Source organism: Lepus europaeus, chromosome 20, assembly GCF_033115175.1.
Source record: "Lepus europaeus isolate LE1 chromosome 20, mLepTim1.pri, whole genome shotgun sequence".
Classification (NCBI taxonomy): Eukaryota; Metazoa; Chordata; class Mammalia; order Lagomorpha; family Leporidae; genus Lepus; species Lepus europaeus.
This window is the reverse complement of record NC_084846.1, coordinates 885,195-898,749: the sequence shown is the minus strand read 5'-3', so window position 1 is coordinate 898,749 and position 13,555 is coordinate 885,195. Positions and strand designations below refer to the sequence as shown.

The 13,555-nt window shown below is 51.6% G+C and overlaps 1 protein-coding gene and 1 pseudogene across 1 annotated transcript; one reads left to right on the top strand and one right to left on the bottom strand.

Annotated features, from left to right (window-relative positions):
* The first annotated feature begins 1,789 nt into the window (after positions 1-1,789).
* On the top strand, positions 1,790-5,243 carry LOC133749982 (polycomb group RING finger protein 2-like; annotated as a pseudogene).
* A 2,187-nt stretch (positions 5,244-7,430) lies between these two features.
* ACTL9 (actin like 9) lies at positions 7,431-8,675 on the bottom strand. Its single transcript, XM_062179489.1, has one exon. The coding sequence runs from the start codon at positions 8,673-8,675 to the stop codon at positions 7,431-7,433; it is 1,245 nt and encodes a 414-aa protein (XP_062035473.1).
* Positions 8,676-13,555: the final 4,880 nt, after the last annotated feature.

Sequence of the window (13,555 nt, the reverse complement as noted above, 5' to 3'; positions counted from 1 at the left end):
GGAATAGCCTACAAGGCAGCATGGTTGGCTCACAGAGACAGGAGGGGCTGGAGTAAGGTGGCTCCTGACACCTGAGAGGAGGGCCACATAGGACTGGGGTGGGTGGGAGGAAGGCACAAGTGAAAACCTGCCCTGGAGGGCAGGCACTTAGTGCAGTGGTTAGGATGTCACTTGGGACACCCGTACCCCATGCCAGCGTGCTTGGTTCAATTCCTGGTATTCCACTTCTCCTTTTTTATTTTTTAAATTTCTTTCTTTCTTTCTTTCTTTCTTTCTTTCTTTCTTTCTTTCTTTCTTTCTTTCTTTCTTTCTTTCTTTCTTTCTTTCTTTTTGACAGGCAGAGTGGATAGTGAGAGAGAGAGACAGAGAGAAAGGTCTTCCTTTTTGCCATTGGTTCACCCTCCAATGGCCGCTGTGGCCGGCGCATCTCGCTGATCCGAAGCCAGGAGCCAGGTGCTTCTCCTGGTCTCCCATGCGGGTGCAGGGCCCAAGCACTTGGGCCATCCTCCACTGCCTTCCCGGGACACAGCAGAGAGCTGGCCTGGAAGAGGGGCAACCGGGATAGAATCCAGCGCCCCAACCGGGACTAGAACCCGGTGTGCCGGTGCTGCAAGGTGGAGGATTAGCCTGTTAAGCCACGGCACCGGCCTATTTTATTTTTTTTTAAAGATTTTATTTATTTATTTGAGAGGCAGAGCTACCGGGGGGGGGGGGGAAGAGGAAGAGAGAGAGAGAGAGAGATATATTGATTTTTCATCTGATGGTTCACTCCCCAAATGGCTGCAATGGCTGGAGCTGAGCTGATCCAAAGCCAGGAGCCAGGAGCTACTTCTAGGTCTCCCACACGGGTGCAGAGGCTGAAGCCCTCGGGCCATCTTCCACTGCTTTCCCAGGCCATAAGCAGAGAGCTCGATTGGAAGAGGAGCAGCGGGAACATGAATTGGCACCCATATGGATGCTGACACTGCAGGCAGAGGCTTATAGGCCTGCTATGCCACAGTGCTGGCCCCTGGTGCTCCACTTCTGATCCAGCTTCCTGCTGACGTGCACCCTGGAAGGCAGCTGGTGATGGCAAAAGTACTTGGGTGTCCTGGGTATCTGCCTGTTATGCGGGAGACCTGGACGGAATTCTGGGCTCCTGGATTCTGCGTGGCCCAGCCTTGGCTGTTGTGTGCACTGAGGGGAGTGAACCAGCAGATGGTGTTCTCTCTCTCTCTCTCTCTCTCTCTCTCTCTTCTCTGTCTCTCCTAGGGGCTACACCAACAGGAGCAAAACCAGGACTCAAATCTCATGCAGATATAGGATGCAGGCGACCTAACCTCCAGGCCAAGTGCCTACCCCGGAAGCAATTTTTTAAAAATTTTATTAGACATCAGTGCTGTTTTTTTTTAAAGATTTATTTACTTGAAAGGCAGAGGTACAGGGAGGAGAGACAGAGAAGCCTGCATCCACGGGTTCACTCCCCAAAAGGCCACAGTGGCTGGCTAAAACCAGGAGCAGGGAGCTCCATCAGGGTCTCCCATGTCGGTGGCAGGGACCCAAGGACTTGGGCATCTTCTGCTGCTTTCCCAGGCACGTTAGCAAGGAGCTGGCTCATTAGCGGAGCAGCCGGGACTCGAACCTGCGCTCCTATGGGATGTTGGCATTGTGGGAAGCGGCTTCATCCGTTGTGCCATGGTGCCGGCCCTGGGTGCGAATGATTTTGCCAGTTCATGTGGCTGGTGATGGTAGCTTGTTTTCGATGACTTGCCGCCCGAAAGTGCGCCCGCGTCATTTCGCACGCGGGCTGATGGTATCTGAGGGTCACATTCTGGGAAGTGCCAGAGCTAAGCCAGAAGGTGAGTGCATTTGTCATTTAAACAGGCAGTGGCCCCATGTCCTGCTATGGGGGCTGCACGCTTTCCTCCCTCACCGTCGGGTACCTGGTGCCAATGTTCCCACAGCCTCATCACCAGTGGGCGTTATCAAACTCTTTGATCTTTGCCAACGTGGTGGGTGAAAAATGATATCGTGGTGCAGTTGTCATGTTCACTTCCCTTCTGAAATTGAGCACCTTCCCCTGTGCCTAAGAGCTACGTCTCTCTCTCTCTCTCTGTGAGCCAAAGGTTCATATCTTTGCTGACTTTTCCATAGACTGCCATAGACTGTTGATTCTTTCCAAGAGCTCTTTACATACAACAGACATTACCCTTTCAAGTTATGAAAGGTGCATTAGGCAGGGAGCTGGATCAGAAGGGGAACAGCTGGGACACGAACTGGCACCCATAGGCGATGCCGGTACTGCAGGCGGTGGCTTTACCTGTATGCCACAGTACTGGTCCCCCCGCCCCCAGCCCCAATGTCTTATAATTGAGTAGGATATGAAGTTATTAAAAATTATTGAAAAATGAAGGGACTGGCATCTGATGTAGCAGTTAAGATGATACTTGGGATGCCTGCACCCCACATTGGAGTGCCCAGTGCTTCTCCTGACTCCCCTGCCTGCTAATGTGCGCCCTGGGAAGCAGCAGCAGATGGTTCAAGCGGTTAGGTCCCTGTCACTCATGTGGGAGGCCTGGAAGGAGTTCTGGGCTCCTGGCTTGGTTGCTTGCTTCATTTACTTATTAACTAAAAAAAGATTCACTTATTTGAAAGGCAGGGTTGGGGAGAGAGGGAGAGGGAGAGGGAGAGGGAGAGGGAGAGGGAGAGGGAGAGGGAGAGGGAGAGGGAGAGGGAGAGGTATCTCCACTGGTTCATTCCCTGAATGTCTGCAATGACCATGGCCAGGCCAGGCTGAAACCAGGAGTCTGGAGCTCCCTCTGGGTGTTCAGCAGATTCCGGACACAGGCCAGTGGAGGGTGGGTGACAGACCTTCTAGGTCTGATCAGGCCCTTCGAGGAGGGCCTGGCAGGCTGAGACCCCCATCTCTTGTTCACTGTGGTGTGCTTACATTTTGGCACAGGGCTGAGCACACAGAGTGTTGAGCACATCAATGAGCTAAACCAGAAATGGAAGAAATGAGGACTTCTGGCCTTGGGGAAGATTCCTGGTGGGGTTGGGGTGGGGGTATGGGCCTGGGAGTGTAGACTTTGGGGTTCTCAGTGCTTGGGGTTGGGAGTGGGTGAGGGGGAGGCTTCTATATATGACTCATAGAAGGAGTGAGATCTCTTTTTAGTTTTAATTTTTTAGAAAAAGTTTATTTGAAAGTCAGAGTTATACACAGAGAGAAGAAGAGACAGAGAGATCTTCCACCTGCTAGTTCACTTCCCAAATGGCTGCAACAGCGTGAACTGGGCTGATCCGGAGCCAGGAGCCAGGAGCCAGGGGCCAGGAGATTCTTCTGGGTCTCCCATGTGGGTACAGGGACCCAAGCACTTGGGCCATCTTCCACTGCTTGCCCAGGCACATTAGCAGGGAGCTGGATTGGAAGTGGAGCAGCCGGGACTCAAATCAGTACTCATATGGGATGCTGATGTTGCAGGCATAGGCTCAACCTACTGTGCCACAGCACTGGCCCAAGATGGTGAGATTTCTGACACCCTTGAGGTGGTGAGCTCCCCAGCACTGGGAGTGTGTAAGTGGGAAGGGTATGTGATCAGTTGGTGGTAGAGGAAATTTCTGCCCCAGGGAATCTGGTCTCAATGAGCGTCCCGGGGTAGGCGTTTGGCACAGTGCCAAAGCTGCTTGTTTGGGAGGCTTGTATCCCATATCTGGTGCGTGGGTTCAAGTCCCAGCTTGGCTTATCATTCCCGCTCCCTGCTAATGCACACCTAGAGGGCAGCACGTGATAGCACAAGTCATTGGCTCCTTGCCATCCATATGGGAAACCTGGCTTGAGTTCCTGGCTCCTGGCTCTGGCCTGACCCATCCCTGGCTGTTCTGGGCATTTGGCAAGTGAACCAGCAGGTGGGAGATCTCTCTCTGCCTTTAAAACAAAGTCTTTAAAAAAAAATAAATGAGGATCCTTTGGGTTTCCTGGCAGCCTGGGGCAGTGGGGGTTTCTACACTCCCTCACTTCCTGTAGCATCTGAGACTCAGCCTGCCCTGTGCGTGGGGCTGGCACTGTGTGTGTGTGTGTGCGTGTGTGTATCTCGCTTGAGTTTTGGGTGCCTGGCTTGCTTCCGTCCTCCTGGATCCAAAGACCTTGCAGCTCTAGACTCTTGAGTGTGGAAGTACTGCCCCCTGGTGGGAAAGCAGGAGAAATGTCTCCGTGGCACGAACATGATTGGGGCAATCATTCAGTTTAGACCCTAAAGTTCTGGGCTGATGATTCTTAAGACAGCGAAGATTTAAGCCCAGCTGTGGGGCTTACATGTGGCGGCCTCTGGGACGTGGGTAGGATGGATTAGGTCCTTAGGGTGGAATAATTAATTAAAGGACTTGTGCACGTTGCTGCCTCCACGCGGATGGCCGGGCTCACCTCTCTGAACCACACGACTCCCTGGTCCTTGACGGTCCTTCCCGCATCTTTGGCCGTCCTCCCCTGAGCTCCCTGCTGTCGCAGTCCCCAGCGGCTCCCATGAGGACCGCGGCGAGGTCCTGGAGCGGGAGAAAGGCGCTCCGTCGAGTTCTACGAAGTGGGGGGCAGGGGCTGAGAGGAGAAGAAGGGCCCCGTGGAAAACGGGCATGGGGACAAGGAGAAGCAGGGGGTGTGCGTCCTGCGGTGCCCAGCGGCCATGACCCTCATGCATCTCGCCAAGTTCAGCAACAGGATGGATGTGCCGAGCAAGTACAAGGTGGAGGTGGAGCCACGGAAGGAATACTACACTCTCATGGATATTACCTACAGCTACCCGTGGCGGAGGAATGGCCCACTGCCCCTCAACTACCGTGTCCAGCCGGCTTGCAAGCGGCTCACCCACGCCCTCCGAAGGCACCAATACCAGCGTGAGTCAATCAGCGACAAGGCCCCCAGCTCTGCCACCCTGCCAGCCACCTCCTCCGCCCTGCCCAGCCCAGCCACTCCCTTCCATGGCTCTCCCAGTGCCCACGACCCCCCGGCCACCCACCCTACCTCCCCTACTCCCCCATCGGCTGCAGGTGGGGCCGTCGCAGCTGCCAACGAGGGCACCTAGAGCTGCCTGCAGGCCCCATCCTCCACCAGCAGGGGGCGCAAGACGACTGTCAACAGAGCTCCTGTGCCCCACCTTAACTTGAGGAAAGGGACCCTCTCCCTCCTTTGGAGCCGTGCCTCTCCATTCCCTCCACTTTTTCTGGGCCTCTTTTTCCACTTCTTCTACTTTCCCCAGCTCCTTCTACCTTAGGGGCGAGGGGCGGGTTTTATAAATAAATAAATAAATAAATAAATGTAAAAAAAATAAAGGACTTGTGGCACTTTTTTCCTCCTCCTGTTCTTCCTCCTTCCCTCTCCTCGCCCCATATCCTCTCCTTTGTCCCTACATCCTTCCTTTTGTTGCGATCCTTTCTCAACTCCTTGCAGTGCAAATGCAAAACAGATAAGTTACACAGGGCATCAGCTATGAAACAGGAAAGAGGGCAATCCCCTGAGGCTTCCAAGAGCTCCCCAGCCCCGTGGCGAATTTCCTCTTCAATGGATAAAACCTGAGGTCAAATGCATCCCGTGTGTGGTCTCTGTGCAAGAACAGACTGTTGCCAACCTCTTTGCTTCCAATAAAGCAATCTGTTTCTGTTGAGGTTGGTCTCTGTCTCTTTTTCTGTCTCTCCTTTTTGGGAGTATGAAAGACCAGAACCCCAAGCTATTGTAGACCTAACAATAATTGAATCCTGGAGGCAGAGAGAGAGAGAGAGAGAGAGGAGCCATCGTCCACCGGTTCACTCCATAAATGCTTACAACAGCCAGGACTGGGCCAGGTCAAAGTGAGTAACTGGGGACTCCAGTCTCCCACCTGCCACTGCCTGCTGCTCCTAGGGTGTGTGTGAGCAAGAAGCTGCAATTGGAAATGGAACCTGGCATGGGATGCAGGAGTGTCACGTGGCGACCTGATTGCCGGTCCAAACACCTGCTGCCCTGGTGACTCCACGAGGAGCCAGGGCCAGTCATGCTGGGACTCTGCCTGCGTGAACGCCCTCATGGGGGCCAGTGCTGTGGTACAGTGTGTGATGCTGCCATCCCATAGGGGCACCTGTTTGAATTCTGGCTGCTCTGCTTCAGATCCAGCTCCCTGCTAATGCACCTGGGAAAGCAGCAGAGGATGGCCCAAGTGCTTGGATCCCTGCCACCAACACCGGGGACCTGGATAGCGGTCTTGGCTTCAGCTTGGCTCAGCCTTGGCTGCTGTGGATGGACGATCTCTATCTTTCCTTCTCTCACTGTCACTCTGCCTTTCAAGTAAATAAATACATCTTGGGAAAAAAAATGCCCTCACCAGAGGCTGAATCAATGGGGTCTGTTTGTGAACTCCCAAAACCAAGAGCCAAATAAATCTTTTTCCTTATAGTCTCCATCAAATATTCATATAGTTCCAAAAAGACTCACACACCACCCTAGAACCTTCTGGGAGTTCTTGCTTATTGAACTGTTGAGGCCGCCACAAAAAATTAAGTTGTCCACTCTGGAAAATTCCTGCATAAGAATGATGTTGGCTGGGGCCTGCGCTGTGGCTCAGTAGGTTACACTGCCGCCTGCAGTGCTGGCATCCTATATGGGCACCCATATGAGACCTGGCTGTTCCTCTTTGGATCCAGCTCCCTGCTAGTGGCCTGGGAAAGCAGTGGAAGATGACCCAAGTGCTTGGGTCCCTACACCCTTGTGGGAGACCTGGAAGAAGCTCCTGGTTCCTGGCTTTGGCTTGGGCCAGCTCTGGCCATTGCAGCTACTTTGGGAGTGAACCAGCAGATGGAAGATCTCTGTGTCTCTTCCTCCATGTAACTGACTTCCAAATAAAATCTTAAAAAAGGGATGATGTTGGGAAGGGAGAGAGAGAGAGAGAGAGAGAGAGAGAGAGAGAGAGAGATAGATATTATTATTATTATTTTTAAAGCACAGGTGTTTGGCTGTTAGGATGTTGTTTGGAGCCCAGGTTTGATTCCTGGCTCTGCTCCTTAGTGAACTCACTAAGGTGCACCCTAGGGTCAGCAGGTGGTGGCTCAAGTACTTGGGGCTGTGCCACACCCAGGGGAAATCCGGATTGGAGCGTCTGGCTCCCAACATGAGTAGTTCCGCCCCAGCTGCTGTGGGCATTCGTGGGGAGTGAACCAGTGGATGGGAGATCTGCCTGTCTCTTTCTCTCTGCCTCTCCAATAACATAAATACTACTACTCCTGCTCCTACTCCAACTCCTACTCCTGTCCCTACTACTAAGCTAACAGAGGAGTCCTCAGGGTTGGTCGTGGGGGAGGTGAGTTCAGGACCTGGGTGTCTCCAGGGCAATGCAGGGCAGGGCAGGGAGGGTCCCACAGCAGGGCGCACAGAACCGAGCTGGCTGGCAGCAGGAGCTTTATTTAAGGCGGACCGCCTCCCCCCGCCCCACTCAGTAGCACTTGCGGTACACGATGTGCGGGCCCTGCTCCTCGTACTGCTCCCGCAGGACCCAGCAGGACTGGAAGGCGCGCAGCGAGGCCAGGATGGAGCCCCCGATCCACACGGAGAAGTGCCGGGTGGGCTGTGCCGCCACCACCACGTGGGCCTCGGGCGGCAGCGAGCGCAGCAGCTCGGCGCGGAAGCGGCCCTCGAAGCCGGGGAAGAGGGAGGAGCCGCCACACAGCAGCACGTTGTGCGCCACGTCCGAGCGCACCTCCAGCGACACCTTGCGGAGGCTGTGCTCTGCCATGGTGGGGAGGCCCACGGGCGCCAGCCCCGGGATCTCGGGAGGGTGGAACAGCAGCTCCGGGCACTGGAACAGCTCCTTGCCCAGCGTGACTGTCCGCCCGTCGGGCAGCTTCAGCGTCTGCCTGCACTCCTGCTCCGAGCGCGCCTGCTCTTTCTGGAAGTCCGCGGCCACGTAACAGTAGCGGTGCTTGATGCTCTCCACGGTGTCCAGGTCGTGCTGCCCCAGAGGGAAGCCAGAGCCCAGCAGTACCTCGGCCAGGAAGGCGGTCAGGTGGTTGCCCGCTAGGTCCAGGCGCTCGGTGGCATGCGGCAGGTTGTAGCCCTGGAAGACGGGCACGGTGTAGGTGACGCCGTGGCCGGTGTCCACCACCAGCCCGCTGACCCTGCCGTGGGCATAGGCGGACAGCACAGACTGCGAGGCTACGTACATGGCAGGCGCGCGCAGCGACTCGAAGGCCACCTCCACCAGCTTCTCGCGGTTGGTGGCAGGGCTGAAGGGCGGGTCCGAGAAGAGCAGCGGGTGGTCCTGGGCGTCCACCCGGAGGTCGTGCTCCAGCAGGTGGCGCCAGATGAGCTCGGCAGCCTCCCAGTCCACCACGATGCCGTGGCGCAGCGGCTGCACCAGCGCCAGCTCCGGGTGCGTGCGCGCCGCCTCGCCGATGAACGTCTCCATTTCGGGCTGCCCCTCGGTGGCCTGCTTCTTGGGCTGGCAGCCCATGAGGGTGGCCACGGTGTAGGTGGGCCGAGCCTGCCCGGCGAAGCCCACTTTGCAGGTGCCCGTGCCCATGTCGATCACCACGGCGCCCGTTCTCGGGGGCAGCCGGTCGCCCACCATGCCAGGGGAGTCCGAGCTGGTCTCTGCGACTGGGCTGGGGTTCAAGGCCGGCCTGGGGGCCTCCAGGGAGGACTCAGCCTCCTGGGGGGGCATGGGATAATCTTCATCCATGGCTGCAGGTGGCCTGGGCGAGGCTCCCTGGCGGCCTCACCTCCCCTTGGGGTGCATCGCATGCAGAGGGAAGGAGAGGTTGAGGCCTGGCCAGGGGCAAGCAGCCAGAGAGCAAGGTGGACTGAGGTCTATGACGTCATCTTGCCTCTCCCCCCGGGCCGTGCTATGACCTCACAATGCAGGGCCAGGGACCGTCCTGCCTAGCCCTCCTTGCCCCAGAATCCACATCTGTTCCCCACGGCCCCTCCCACCTTCATGCCACATTTGGGGCCAAAGGACAGAACGATCCAGAAGAGGGGACTCGAACTCGGCTCCTGGCCTCAGAACCTGGTAAGACCCTGGTGCCTGGCCATGCGGGAAGGCTGTGTTTACAGGCCGTGGAGAGCTGGTCACGGGCCACCCTGGAATATTAGAAAATCCACCCTTAGACTCTTCCCATATGCCTGCCTGTCCTTCCAGTCCGGCTGCTCCCTCCACTTGTTTATTTGAAATGAAGAGTTACATAGAGGGACACGGTGAGCGGGGGAGAGGGGGAGAGAGAGAGGATCTTCCATCTGCTGGTTCATTTCCCAGATGGCCACTGGAGGCCAAAACCAGGAGCCAGGAGTTTCTTCTGGGTCTCCTACATGGGTGCAACGTTATCCTACATGAGTGCAGGATGATAACTTGGGTTATCATCTGCTGCTTTCCCAGGAACATTAGCAGGGAGCTGGATCAGAAGTGGAGCAGCTGGGACTTGAACCAGCACCCATATTGGATGCTGGTATTGCAGGTGTTGGCTTTACCCATTACAGCACAATTCCAGATTCTGGCTGCTCCACTTTTGATCCAGCTCCCTGCTAACGTCTTGGGAGAACAATGAAGATGGCTCAAGTACTTGGGCTCCTGCCACTCACATGGAATACCCAGATGGAGTTCCAGGTTCCTGGTTTTGGCCTGACCCAGCCCCTGCCCTTGCTACCACTTGGGGAGTGAGTGAACCAGCAGATGGAAGATCTGTCTCTCCTCTGTAACTTTGCTGTTCAACCAACCAATCTCAGTGAGACACCTCTTCCTGGAAGCCTTCCTTGACTTCCCTTCTTCTCTGTACTGCTACTACATGGTGTGTGTGTGTGTGTGTGCGCAGGCAATCTGTCTTCTCTCCTAGTTTCCGCCCTGCTTTCTCTTGGCAGGAGTGAGGCTGGATGGAATGTAAGAGGTCTTCAGCACAGACAAGAGGACCAGGGGTTGCATTTGAGAGCAAAGAATCGTTTCAACAAGGGATAGGAGTCTGCACAATCACTCAGGAGAAATGATTCAAAACCATGGCTGCCTGTTAGTTTAAAAAAAAAAATAAAAAGTGATTTTTTTTAATAGTGTGTGTGCATGCGTTTGGTGGTAAGATACCCAGGAACAGTGCTACTGAACACATTACGGGGCTAAGTAGGATGTGTTTAACTGCTAGTTTTGTCTAGATTTATTACTCTGCTGGAGAGTGGGATTTGTTAAACTAGAGCTGAAACTACAAGGCTGAATAAACTGATTTATTAAATTTCAAGATGTTACAGGGTTGCAAAATGCCACGCCAAAAACGACTGATTCTCTTTATTGTGGTAGCTCTGTTCCATAAGATTGCTCCGGACACTGGATTAGTGGAGGCTGAGACTTCACCTCTGGTCATAACATTTTCATCAACAATTAATACAAAGTGCTGTGTTTTGTCTATTTCTGTTGAGAGACACCTCACTTAACATATATGGGGTGTCTTCAACAAACTCATGAATAAATGAATTAAAAAATAGTGTGCCTTTTCTGTGGAAATTTTGAAGTCCCCTTAATATTGTTTTCCTGCTGAAAAACAAAAACCCTGAGGCCAGTTAATTAAACTTTATTAATTTTTTTGTATATTTATATTTTAATTTTTATTTAGTAAATATAAATTTCCAAAGTACAGTTTATGAATTACAATGGCTTCCCCCCCATAATATCCCTCCCACTCGCACCCCTCCCATCTCCCGCTCCCTCTCCCATTCCATTCACATCAAGATTCATTTTTCAATTATCTTTATATACAGAAGATCGATTTAGTATATATTAAGTAAAGATTTCATCAGTTTGCACCCACACAGAAACACAAAGTGTAAAATACTGTTTCAGTACTAGTTATAGCATAACTTCACCTTGGACAACACATTAAGGACAGATCCCACCTGAGAAGTAAGTACACAGTGACTCATGTTGTTGACTTAACAATTTGACACTCTTGTTTATGGCATCCATCAGTAATCTCCCTAGGCTCTAGTCATGAGTTGCCAAGGCTATGGAAGCCTTTTGAGTTCTCTGACTTCGATCTTATTCTGACAGGGTCATAGTCAAAGTGGAAGTTCTCTCCTCCCTTCAGAGAAAGGTACCTCCTTCTTTGATGGCCCCGTTCTTTCCACTGGGATCTCACTCACAGAGATCTTTCATTTAGGTCTTCTTCTTTTTTTTCTTTTCCATGGTATCTTGGCTTTCCATGCCTACAATACTCTCATGGGCTCTTCAGCCAGATCCGAATGCCTTAAGGGCTGATTCTGAGGCCAGAGTGCTGTTTAGGACATCTGCCATTCTATGAGTCTGCTGTGTATCCCGCTTCCCATGATGGATCCTTCTCTCCCTTTTTGATTCTATCAGTTAGTATTAGCAGACACTAGTCTTGTTTGTGGGATCCCTGTGACTCTTAGACCTATCAGTGTGATTAACTGTGAACTGAAATTGATCACTTGGACTAGTGAGATGGCATTGGTACATGCCACCTTGATGGGATTGTATTGGAATCCCCTAGCACGTTTCTAACTCCATCATTTGGGGCAAGTCCGATTGAGCATGTCCCAAATTGTACATCTCCTCCCTTTCTTATTCCCACTCTTATATTTAACAGGGATCACTTTTCAGTTAAGTTTCAACATTTAAGAATAATTGTGTGTTAATTACAGAGTTCAACCACTAGTACTAGAACAAAAAAAATATACTAAAATGCATAAAGTATTACATTGTACATCAACAGTCAGGACAAGAGCTGATCAAGTCACTGTTTCTCATAGTGTCCATTTCACTTCAACAGGTTTTCCATTTGGTGCTCAGTTAGTTGTCGCCGATCAGGGAAAACAAATGATATTTGTCTCTTTGGGACTGACTTAATTCACTCAGCATGATGTTTTCCAGATTCCTCCATCTTGTTGCAAATGACCAGGTTTCATTGTTTTTGACTGCTGAATAGTATTCTATAGAGTACATGTCCCATAATTTCTTTATCCAGTCTACTGTTGATGGGCATTTGGGTTGGTTCCAGGTCTTAGCTATTGTGAATTGAGCTGCAATAAACATTAATGTGCAGATGGCTTTTTTTGTTTGCCAATTTAATTTCCTTTGGGTAAATTCCAAGGAGTGGGATGGCTGGGTGGAATGGTAGGGTTATATTCAGGTTTCTGAGGAATCTCCAGACTGACTTCCATGGTGGCTTAACCAGTTTGCATTCCACCAACAGTGGTTTAGTGTCCCTTTCTCCCCACATCCTCTCCAGCATCTGCTGTTGGTAGATTTCTGAATGTGAGCCATTCTCACCGGGGTGAGGTGAAACCTCATTGTGGTTTTGATTTGCATTTCTCTGGTTGGTAGTGATCTTGAGCATTTTTTCATGTGTCTGTTGGCCATTTGGATTTCCTCTTTGAAAGATGTCTGTTGAAGTCTTTGGCCCATCTCTTAAGTGGGTTCTTTGTTTTGATGTTGTGGAGTTTCTTGATTTCTTTGTAGATTCTGGTTTTCAACCCTTTATCTGTAGCATAGTTTGCAAATATTTTTTCCCATTCTGTCGGTTGCCTCTTCACTTTCCTGACTGTTTCTTTTGCAGCACAGAAACTTCTCAATTTCATGCAATCCCAAATGTTAATTTTGGCTCTGACTGCCTGTGCTTCTGGGGTCTTTTCCAAGAAGTCTTTGCCAGTACCTATATCTTGCAGGGTTTCTCCAATGTTCTCTAATAATTTGATGGTGTTGGGTCATAGATTTAAGTCTTTAATCCATGTTGAGTGAATTTTTGTGTAAGGTGAAAGGTGGGGTCTTCCTTCATGATTCTGTATGTGGAAATCCAGTTTTCCCAGCACCATTTATTGAATAGACTGTCCTTACTCCAGGGATTGGTTTTGGATCCTTGATCAAATATAAGTTGGTCTGTAGATGTTTGGATTGATTTCTGGTGTTTCTATTCTGTTCCATTGGTCTATCCATCTGTTTCTGTACCAGTACCATGCTATTTTGATAACAACTGCCCTGTAGTATGCCCTGAAATCTGGTATTGTGATGCCTCCGGCTTTGTTTTTGTTGTACAAGATTGCTTTAGCTATTTGAGGTCTCGTATGTCTCCATATGAATTTCAGCATCATTTTTTCCAGATCTGAGAAGAATGACTTCGGTATCTTTATTTTATTTTATTATTTTTTTATTATTTTTTTGACAGGCAGAGTGGACAGTGAGAGAGAGAGACAGAGAGAAAGGTCTTCCTTTGACGTTGGTTCACCCTCCAATGGCCACCGCGGTTGGCGCACTGCGGCTGGCGCACTGCGCAAATCCAATGGCAGGAGCCAGGTGCTTATCCTGGTCTCCCATGGGTGCAGGACCCAAGCACTTGGGCCATCCTCCACTGCACTCCCTGGCCACAGCAGAGAGCTGGCCTGGAAGAGGGGCAACCGGGACAGAATCTGGTGCCCCGACTGGGACTAGAACCCGGTGTGCCAGCGCTGCAAGGCGGAGGATTAGCCTAGTGAGCTGTGGCGCCGGCCATGTCTTCGGTATCTTGATTGGTATTTCATTGAATCTGTAAATTGCTTTTGGGAGAATGGACATTTTGATGATATTGATTCTTC

What these genes read in the sequence shown, in the direction of transcription:
- ACTL9 (XM_062179489.1), bottom strand. Translation starts at nt 8,675, where the DNA reads ATGGATGAAGATTATCCCATGCCCCCCCAGGAGGCTGAGTCCTCCCTG.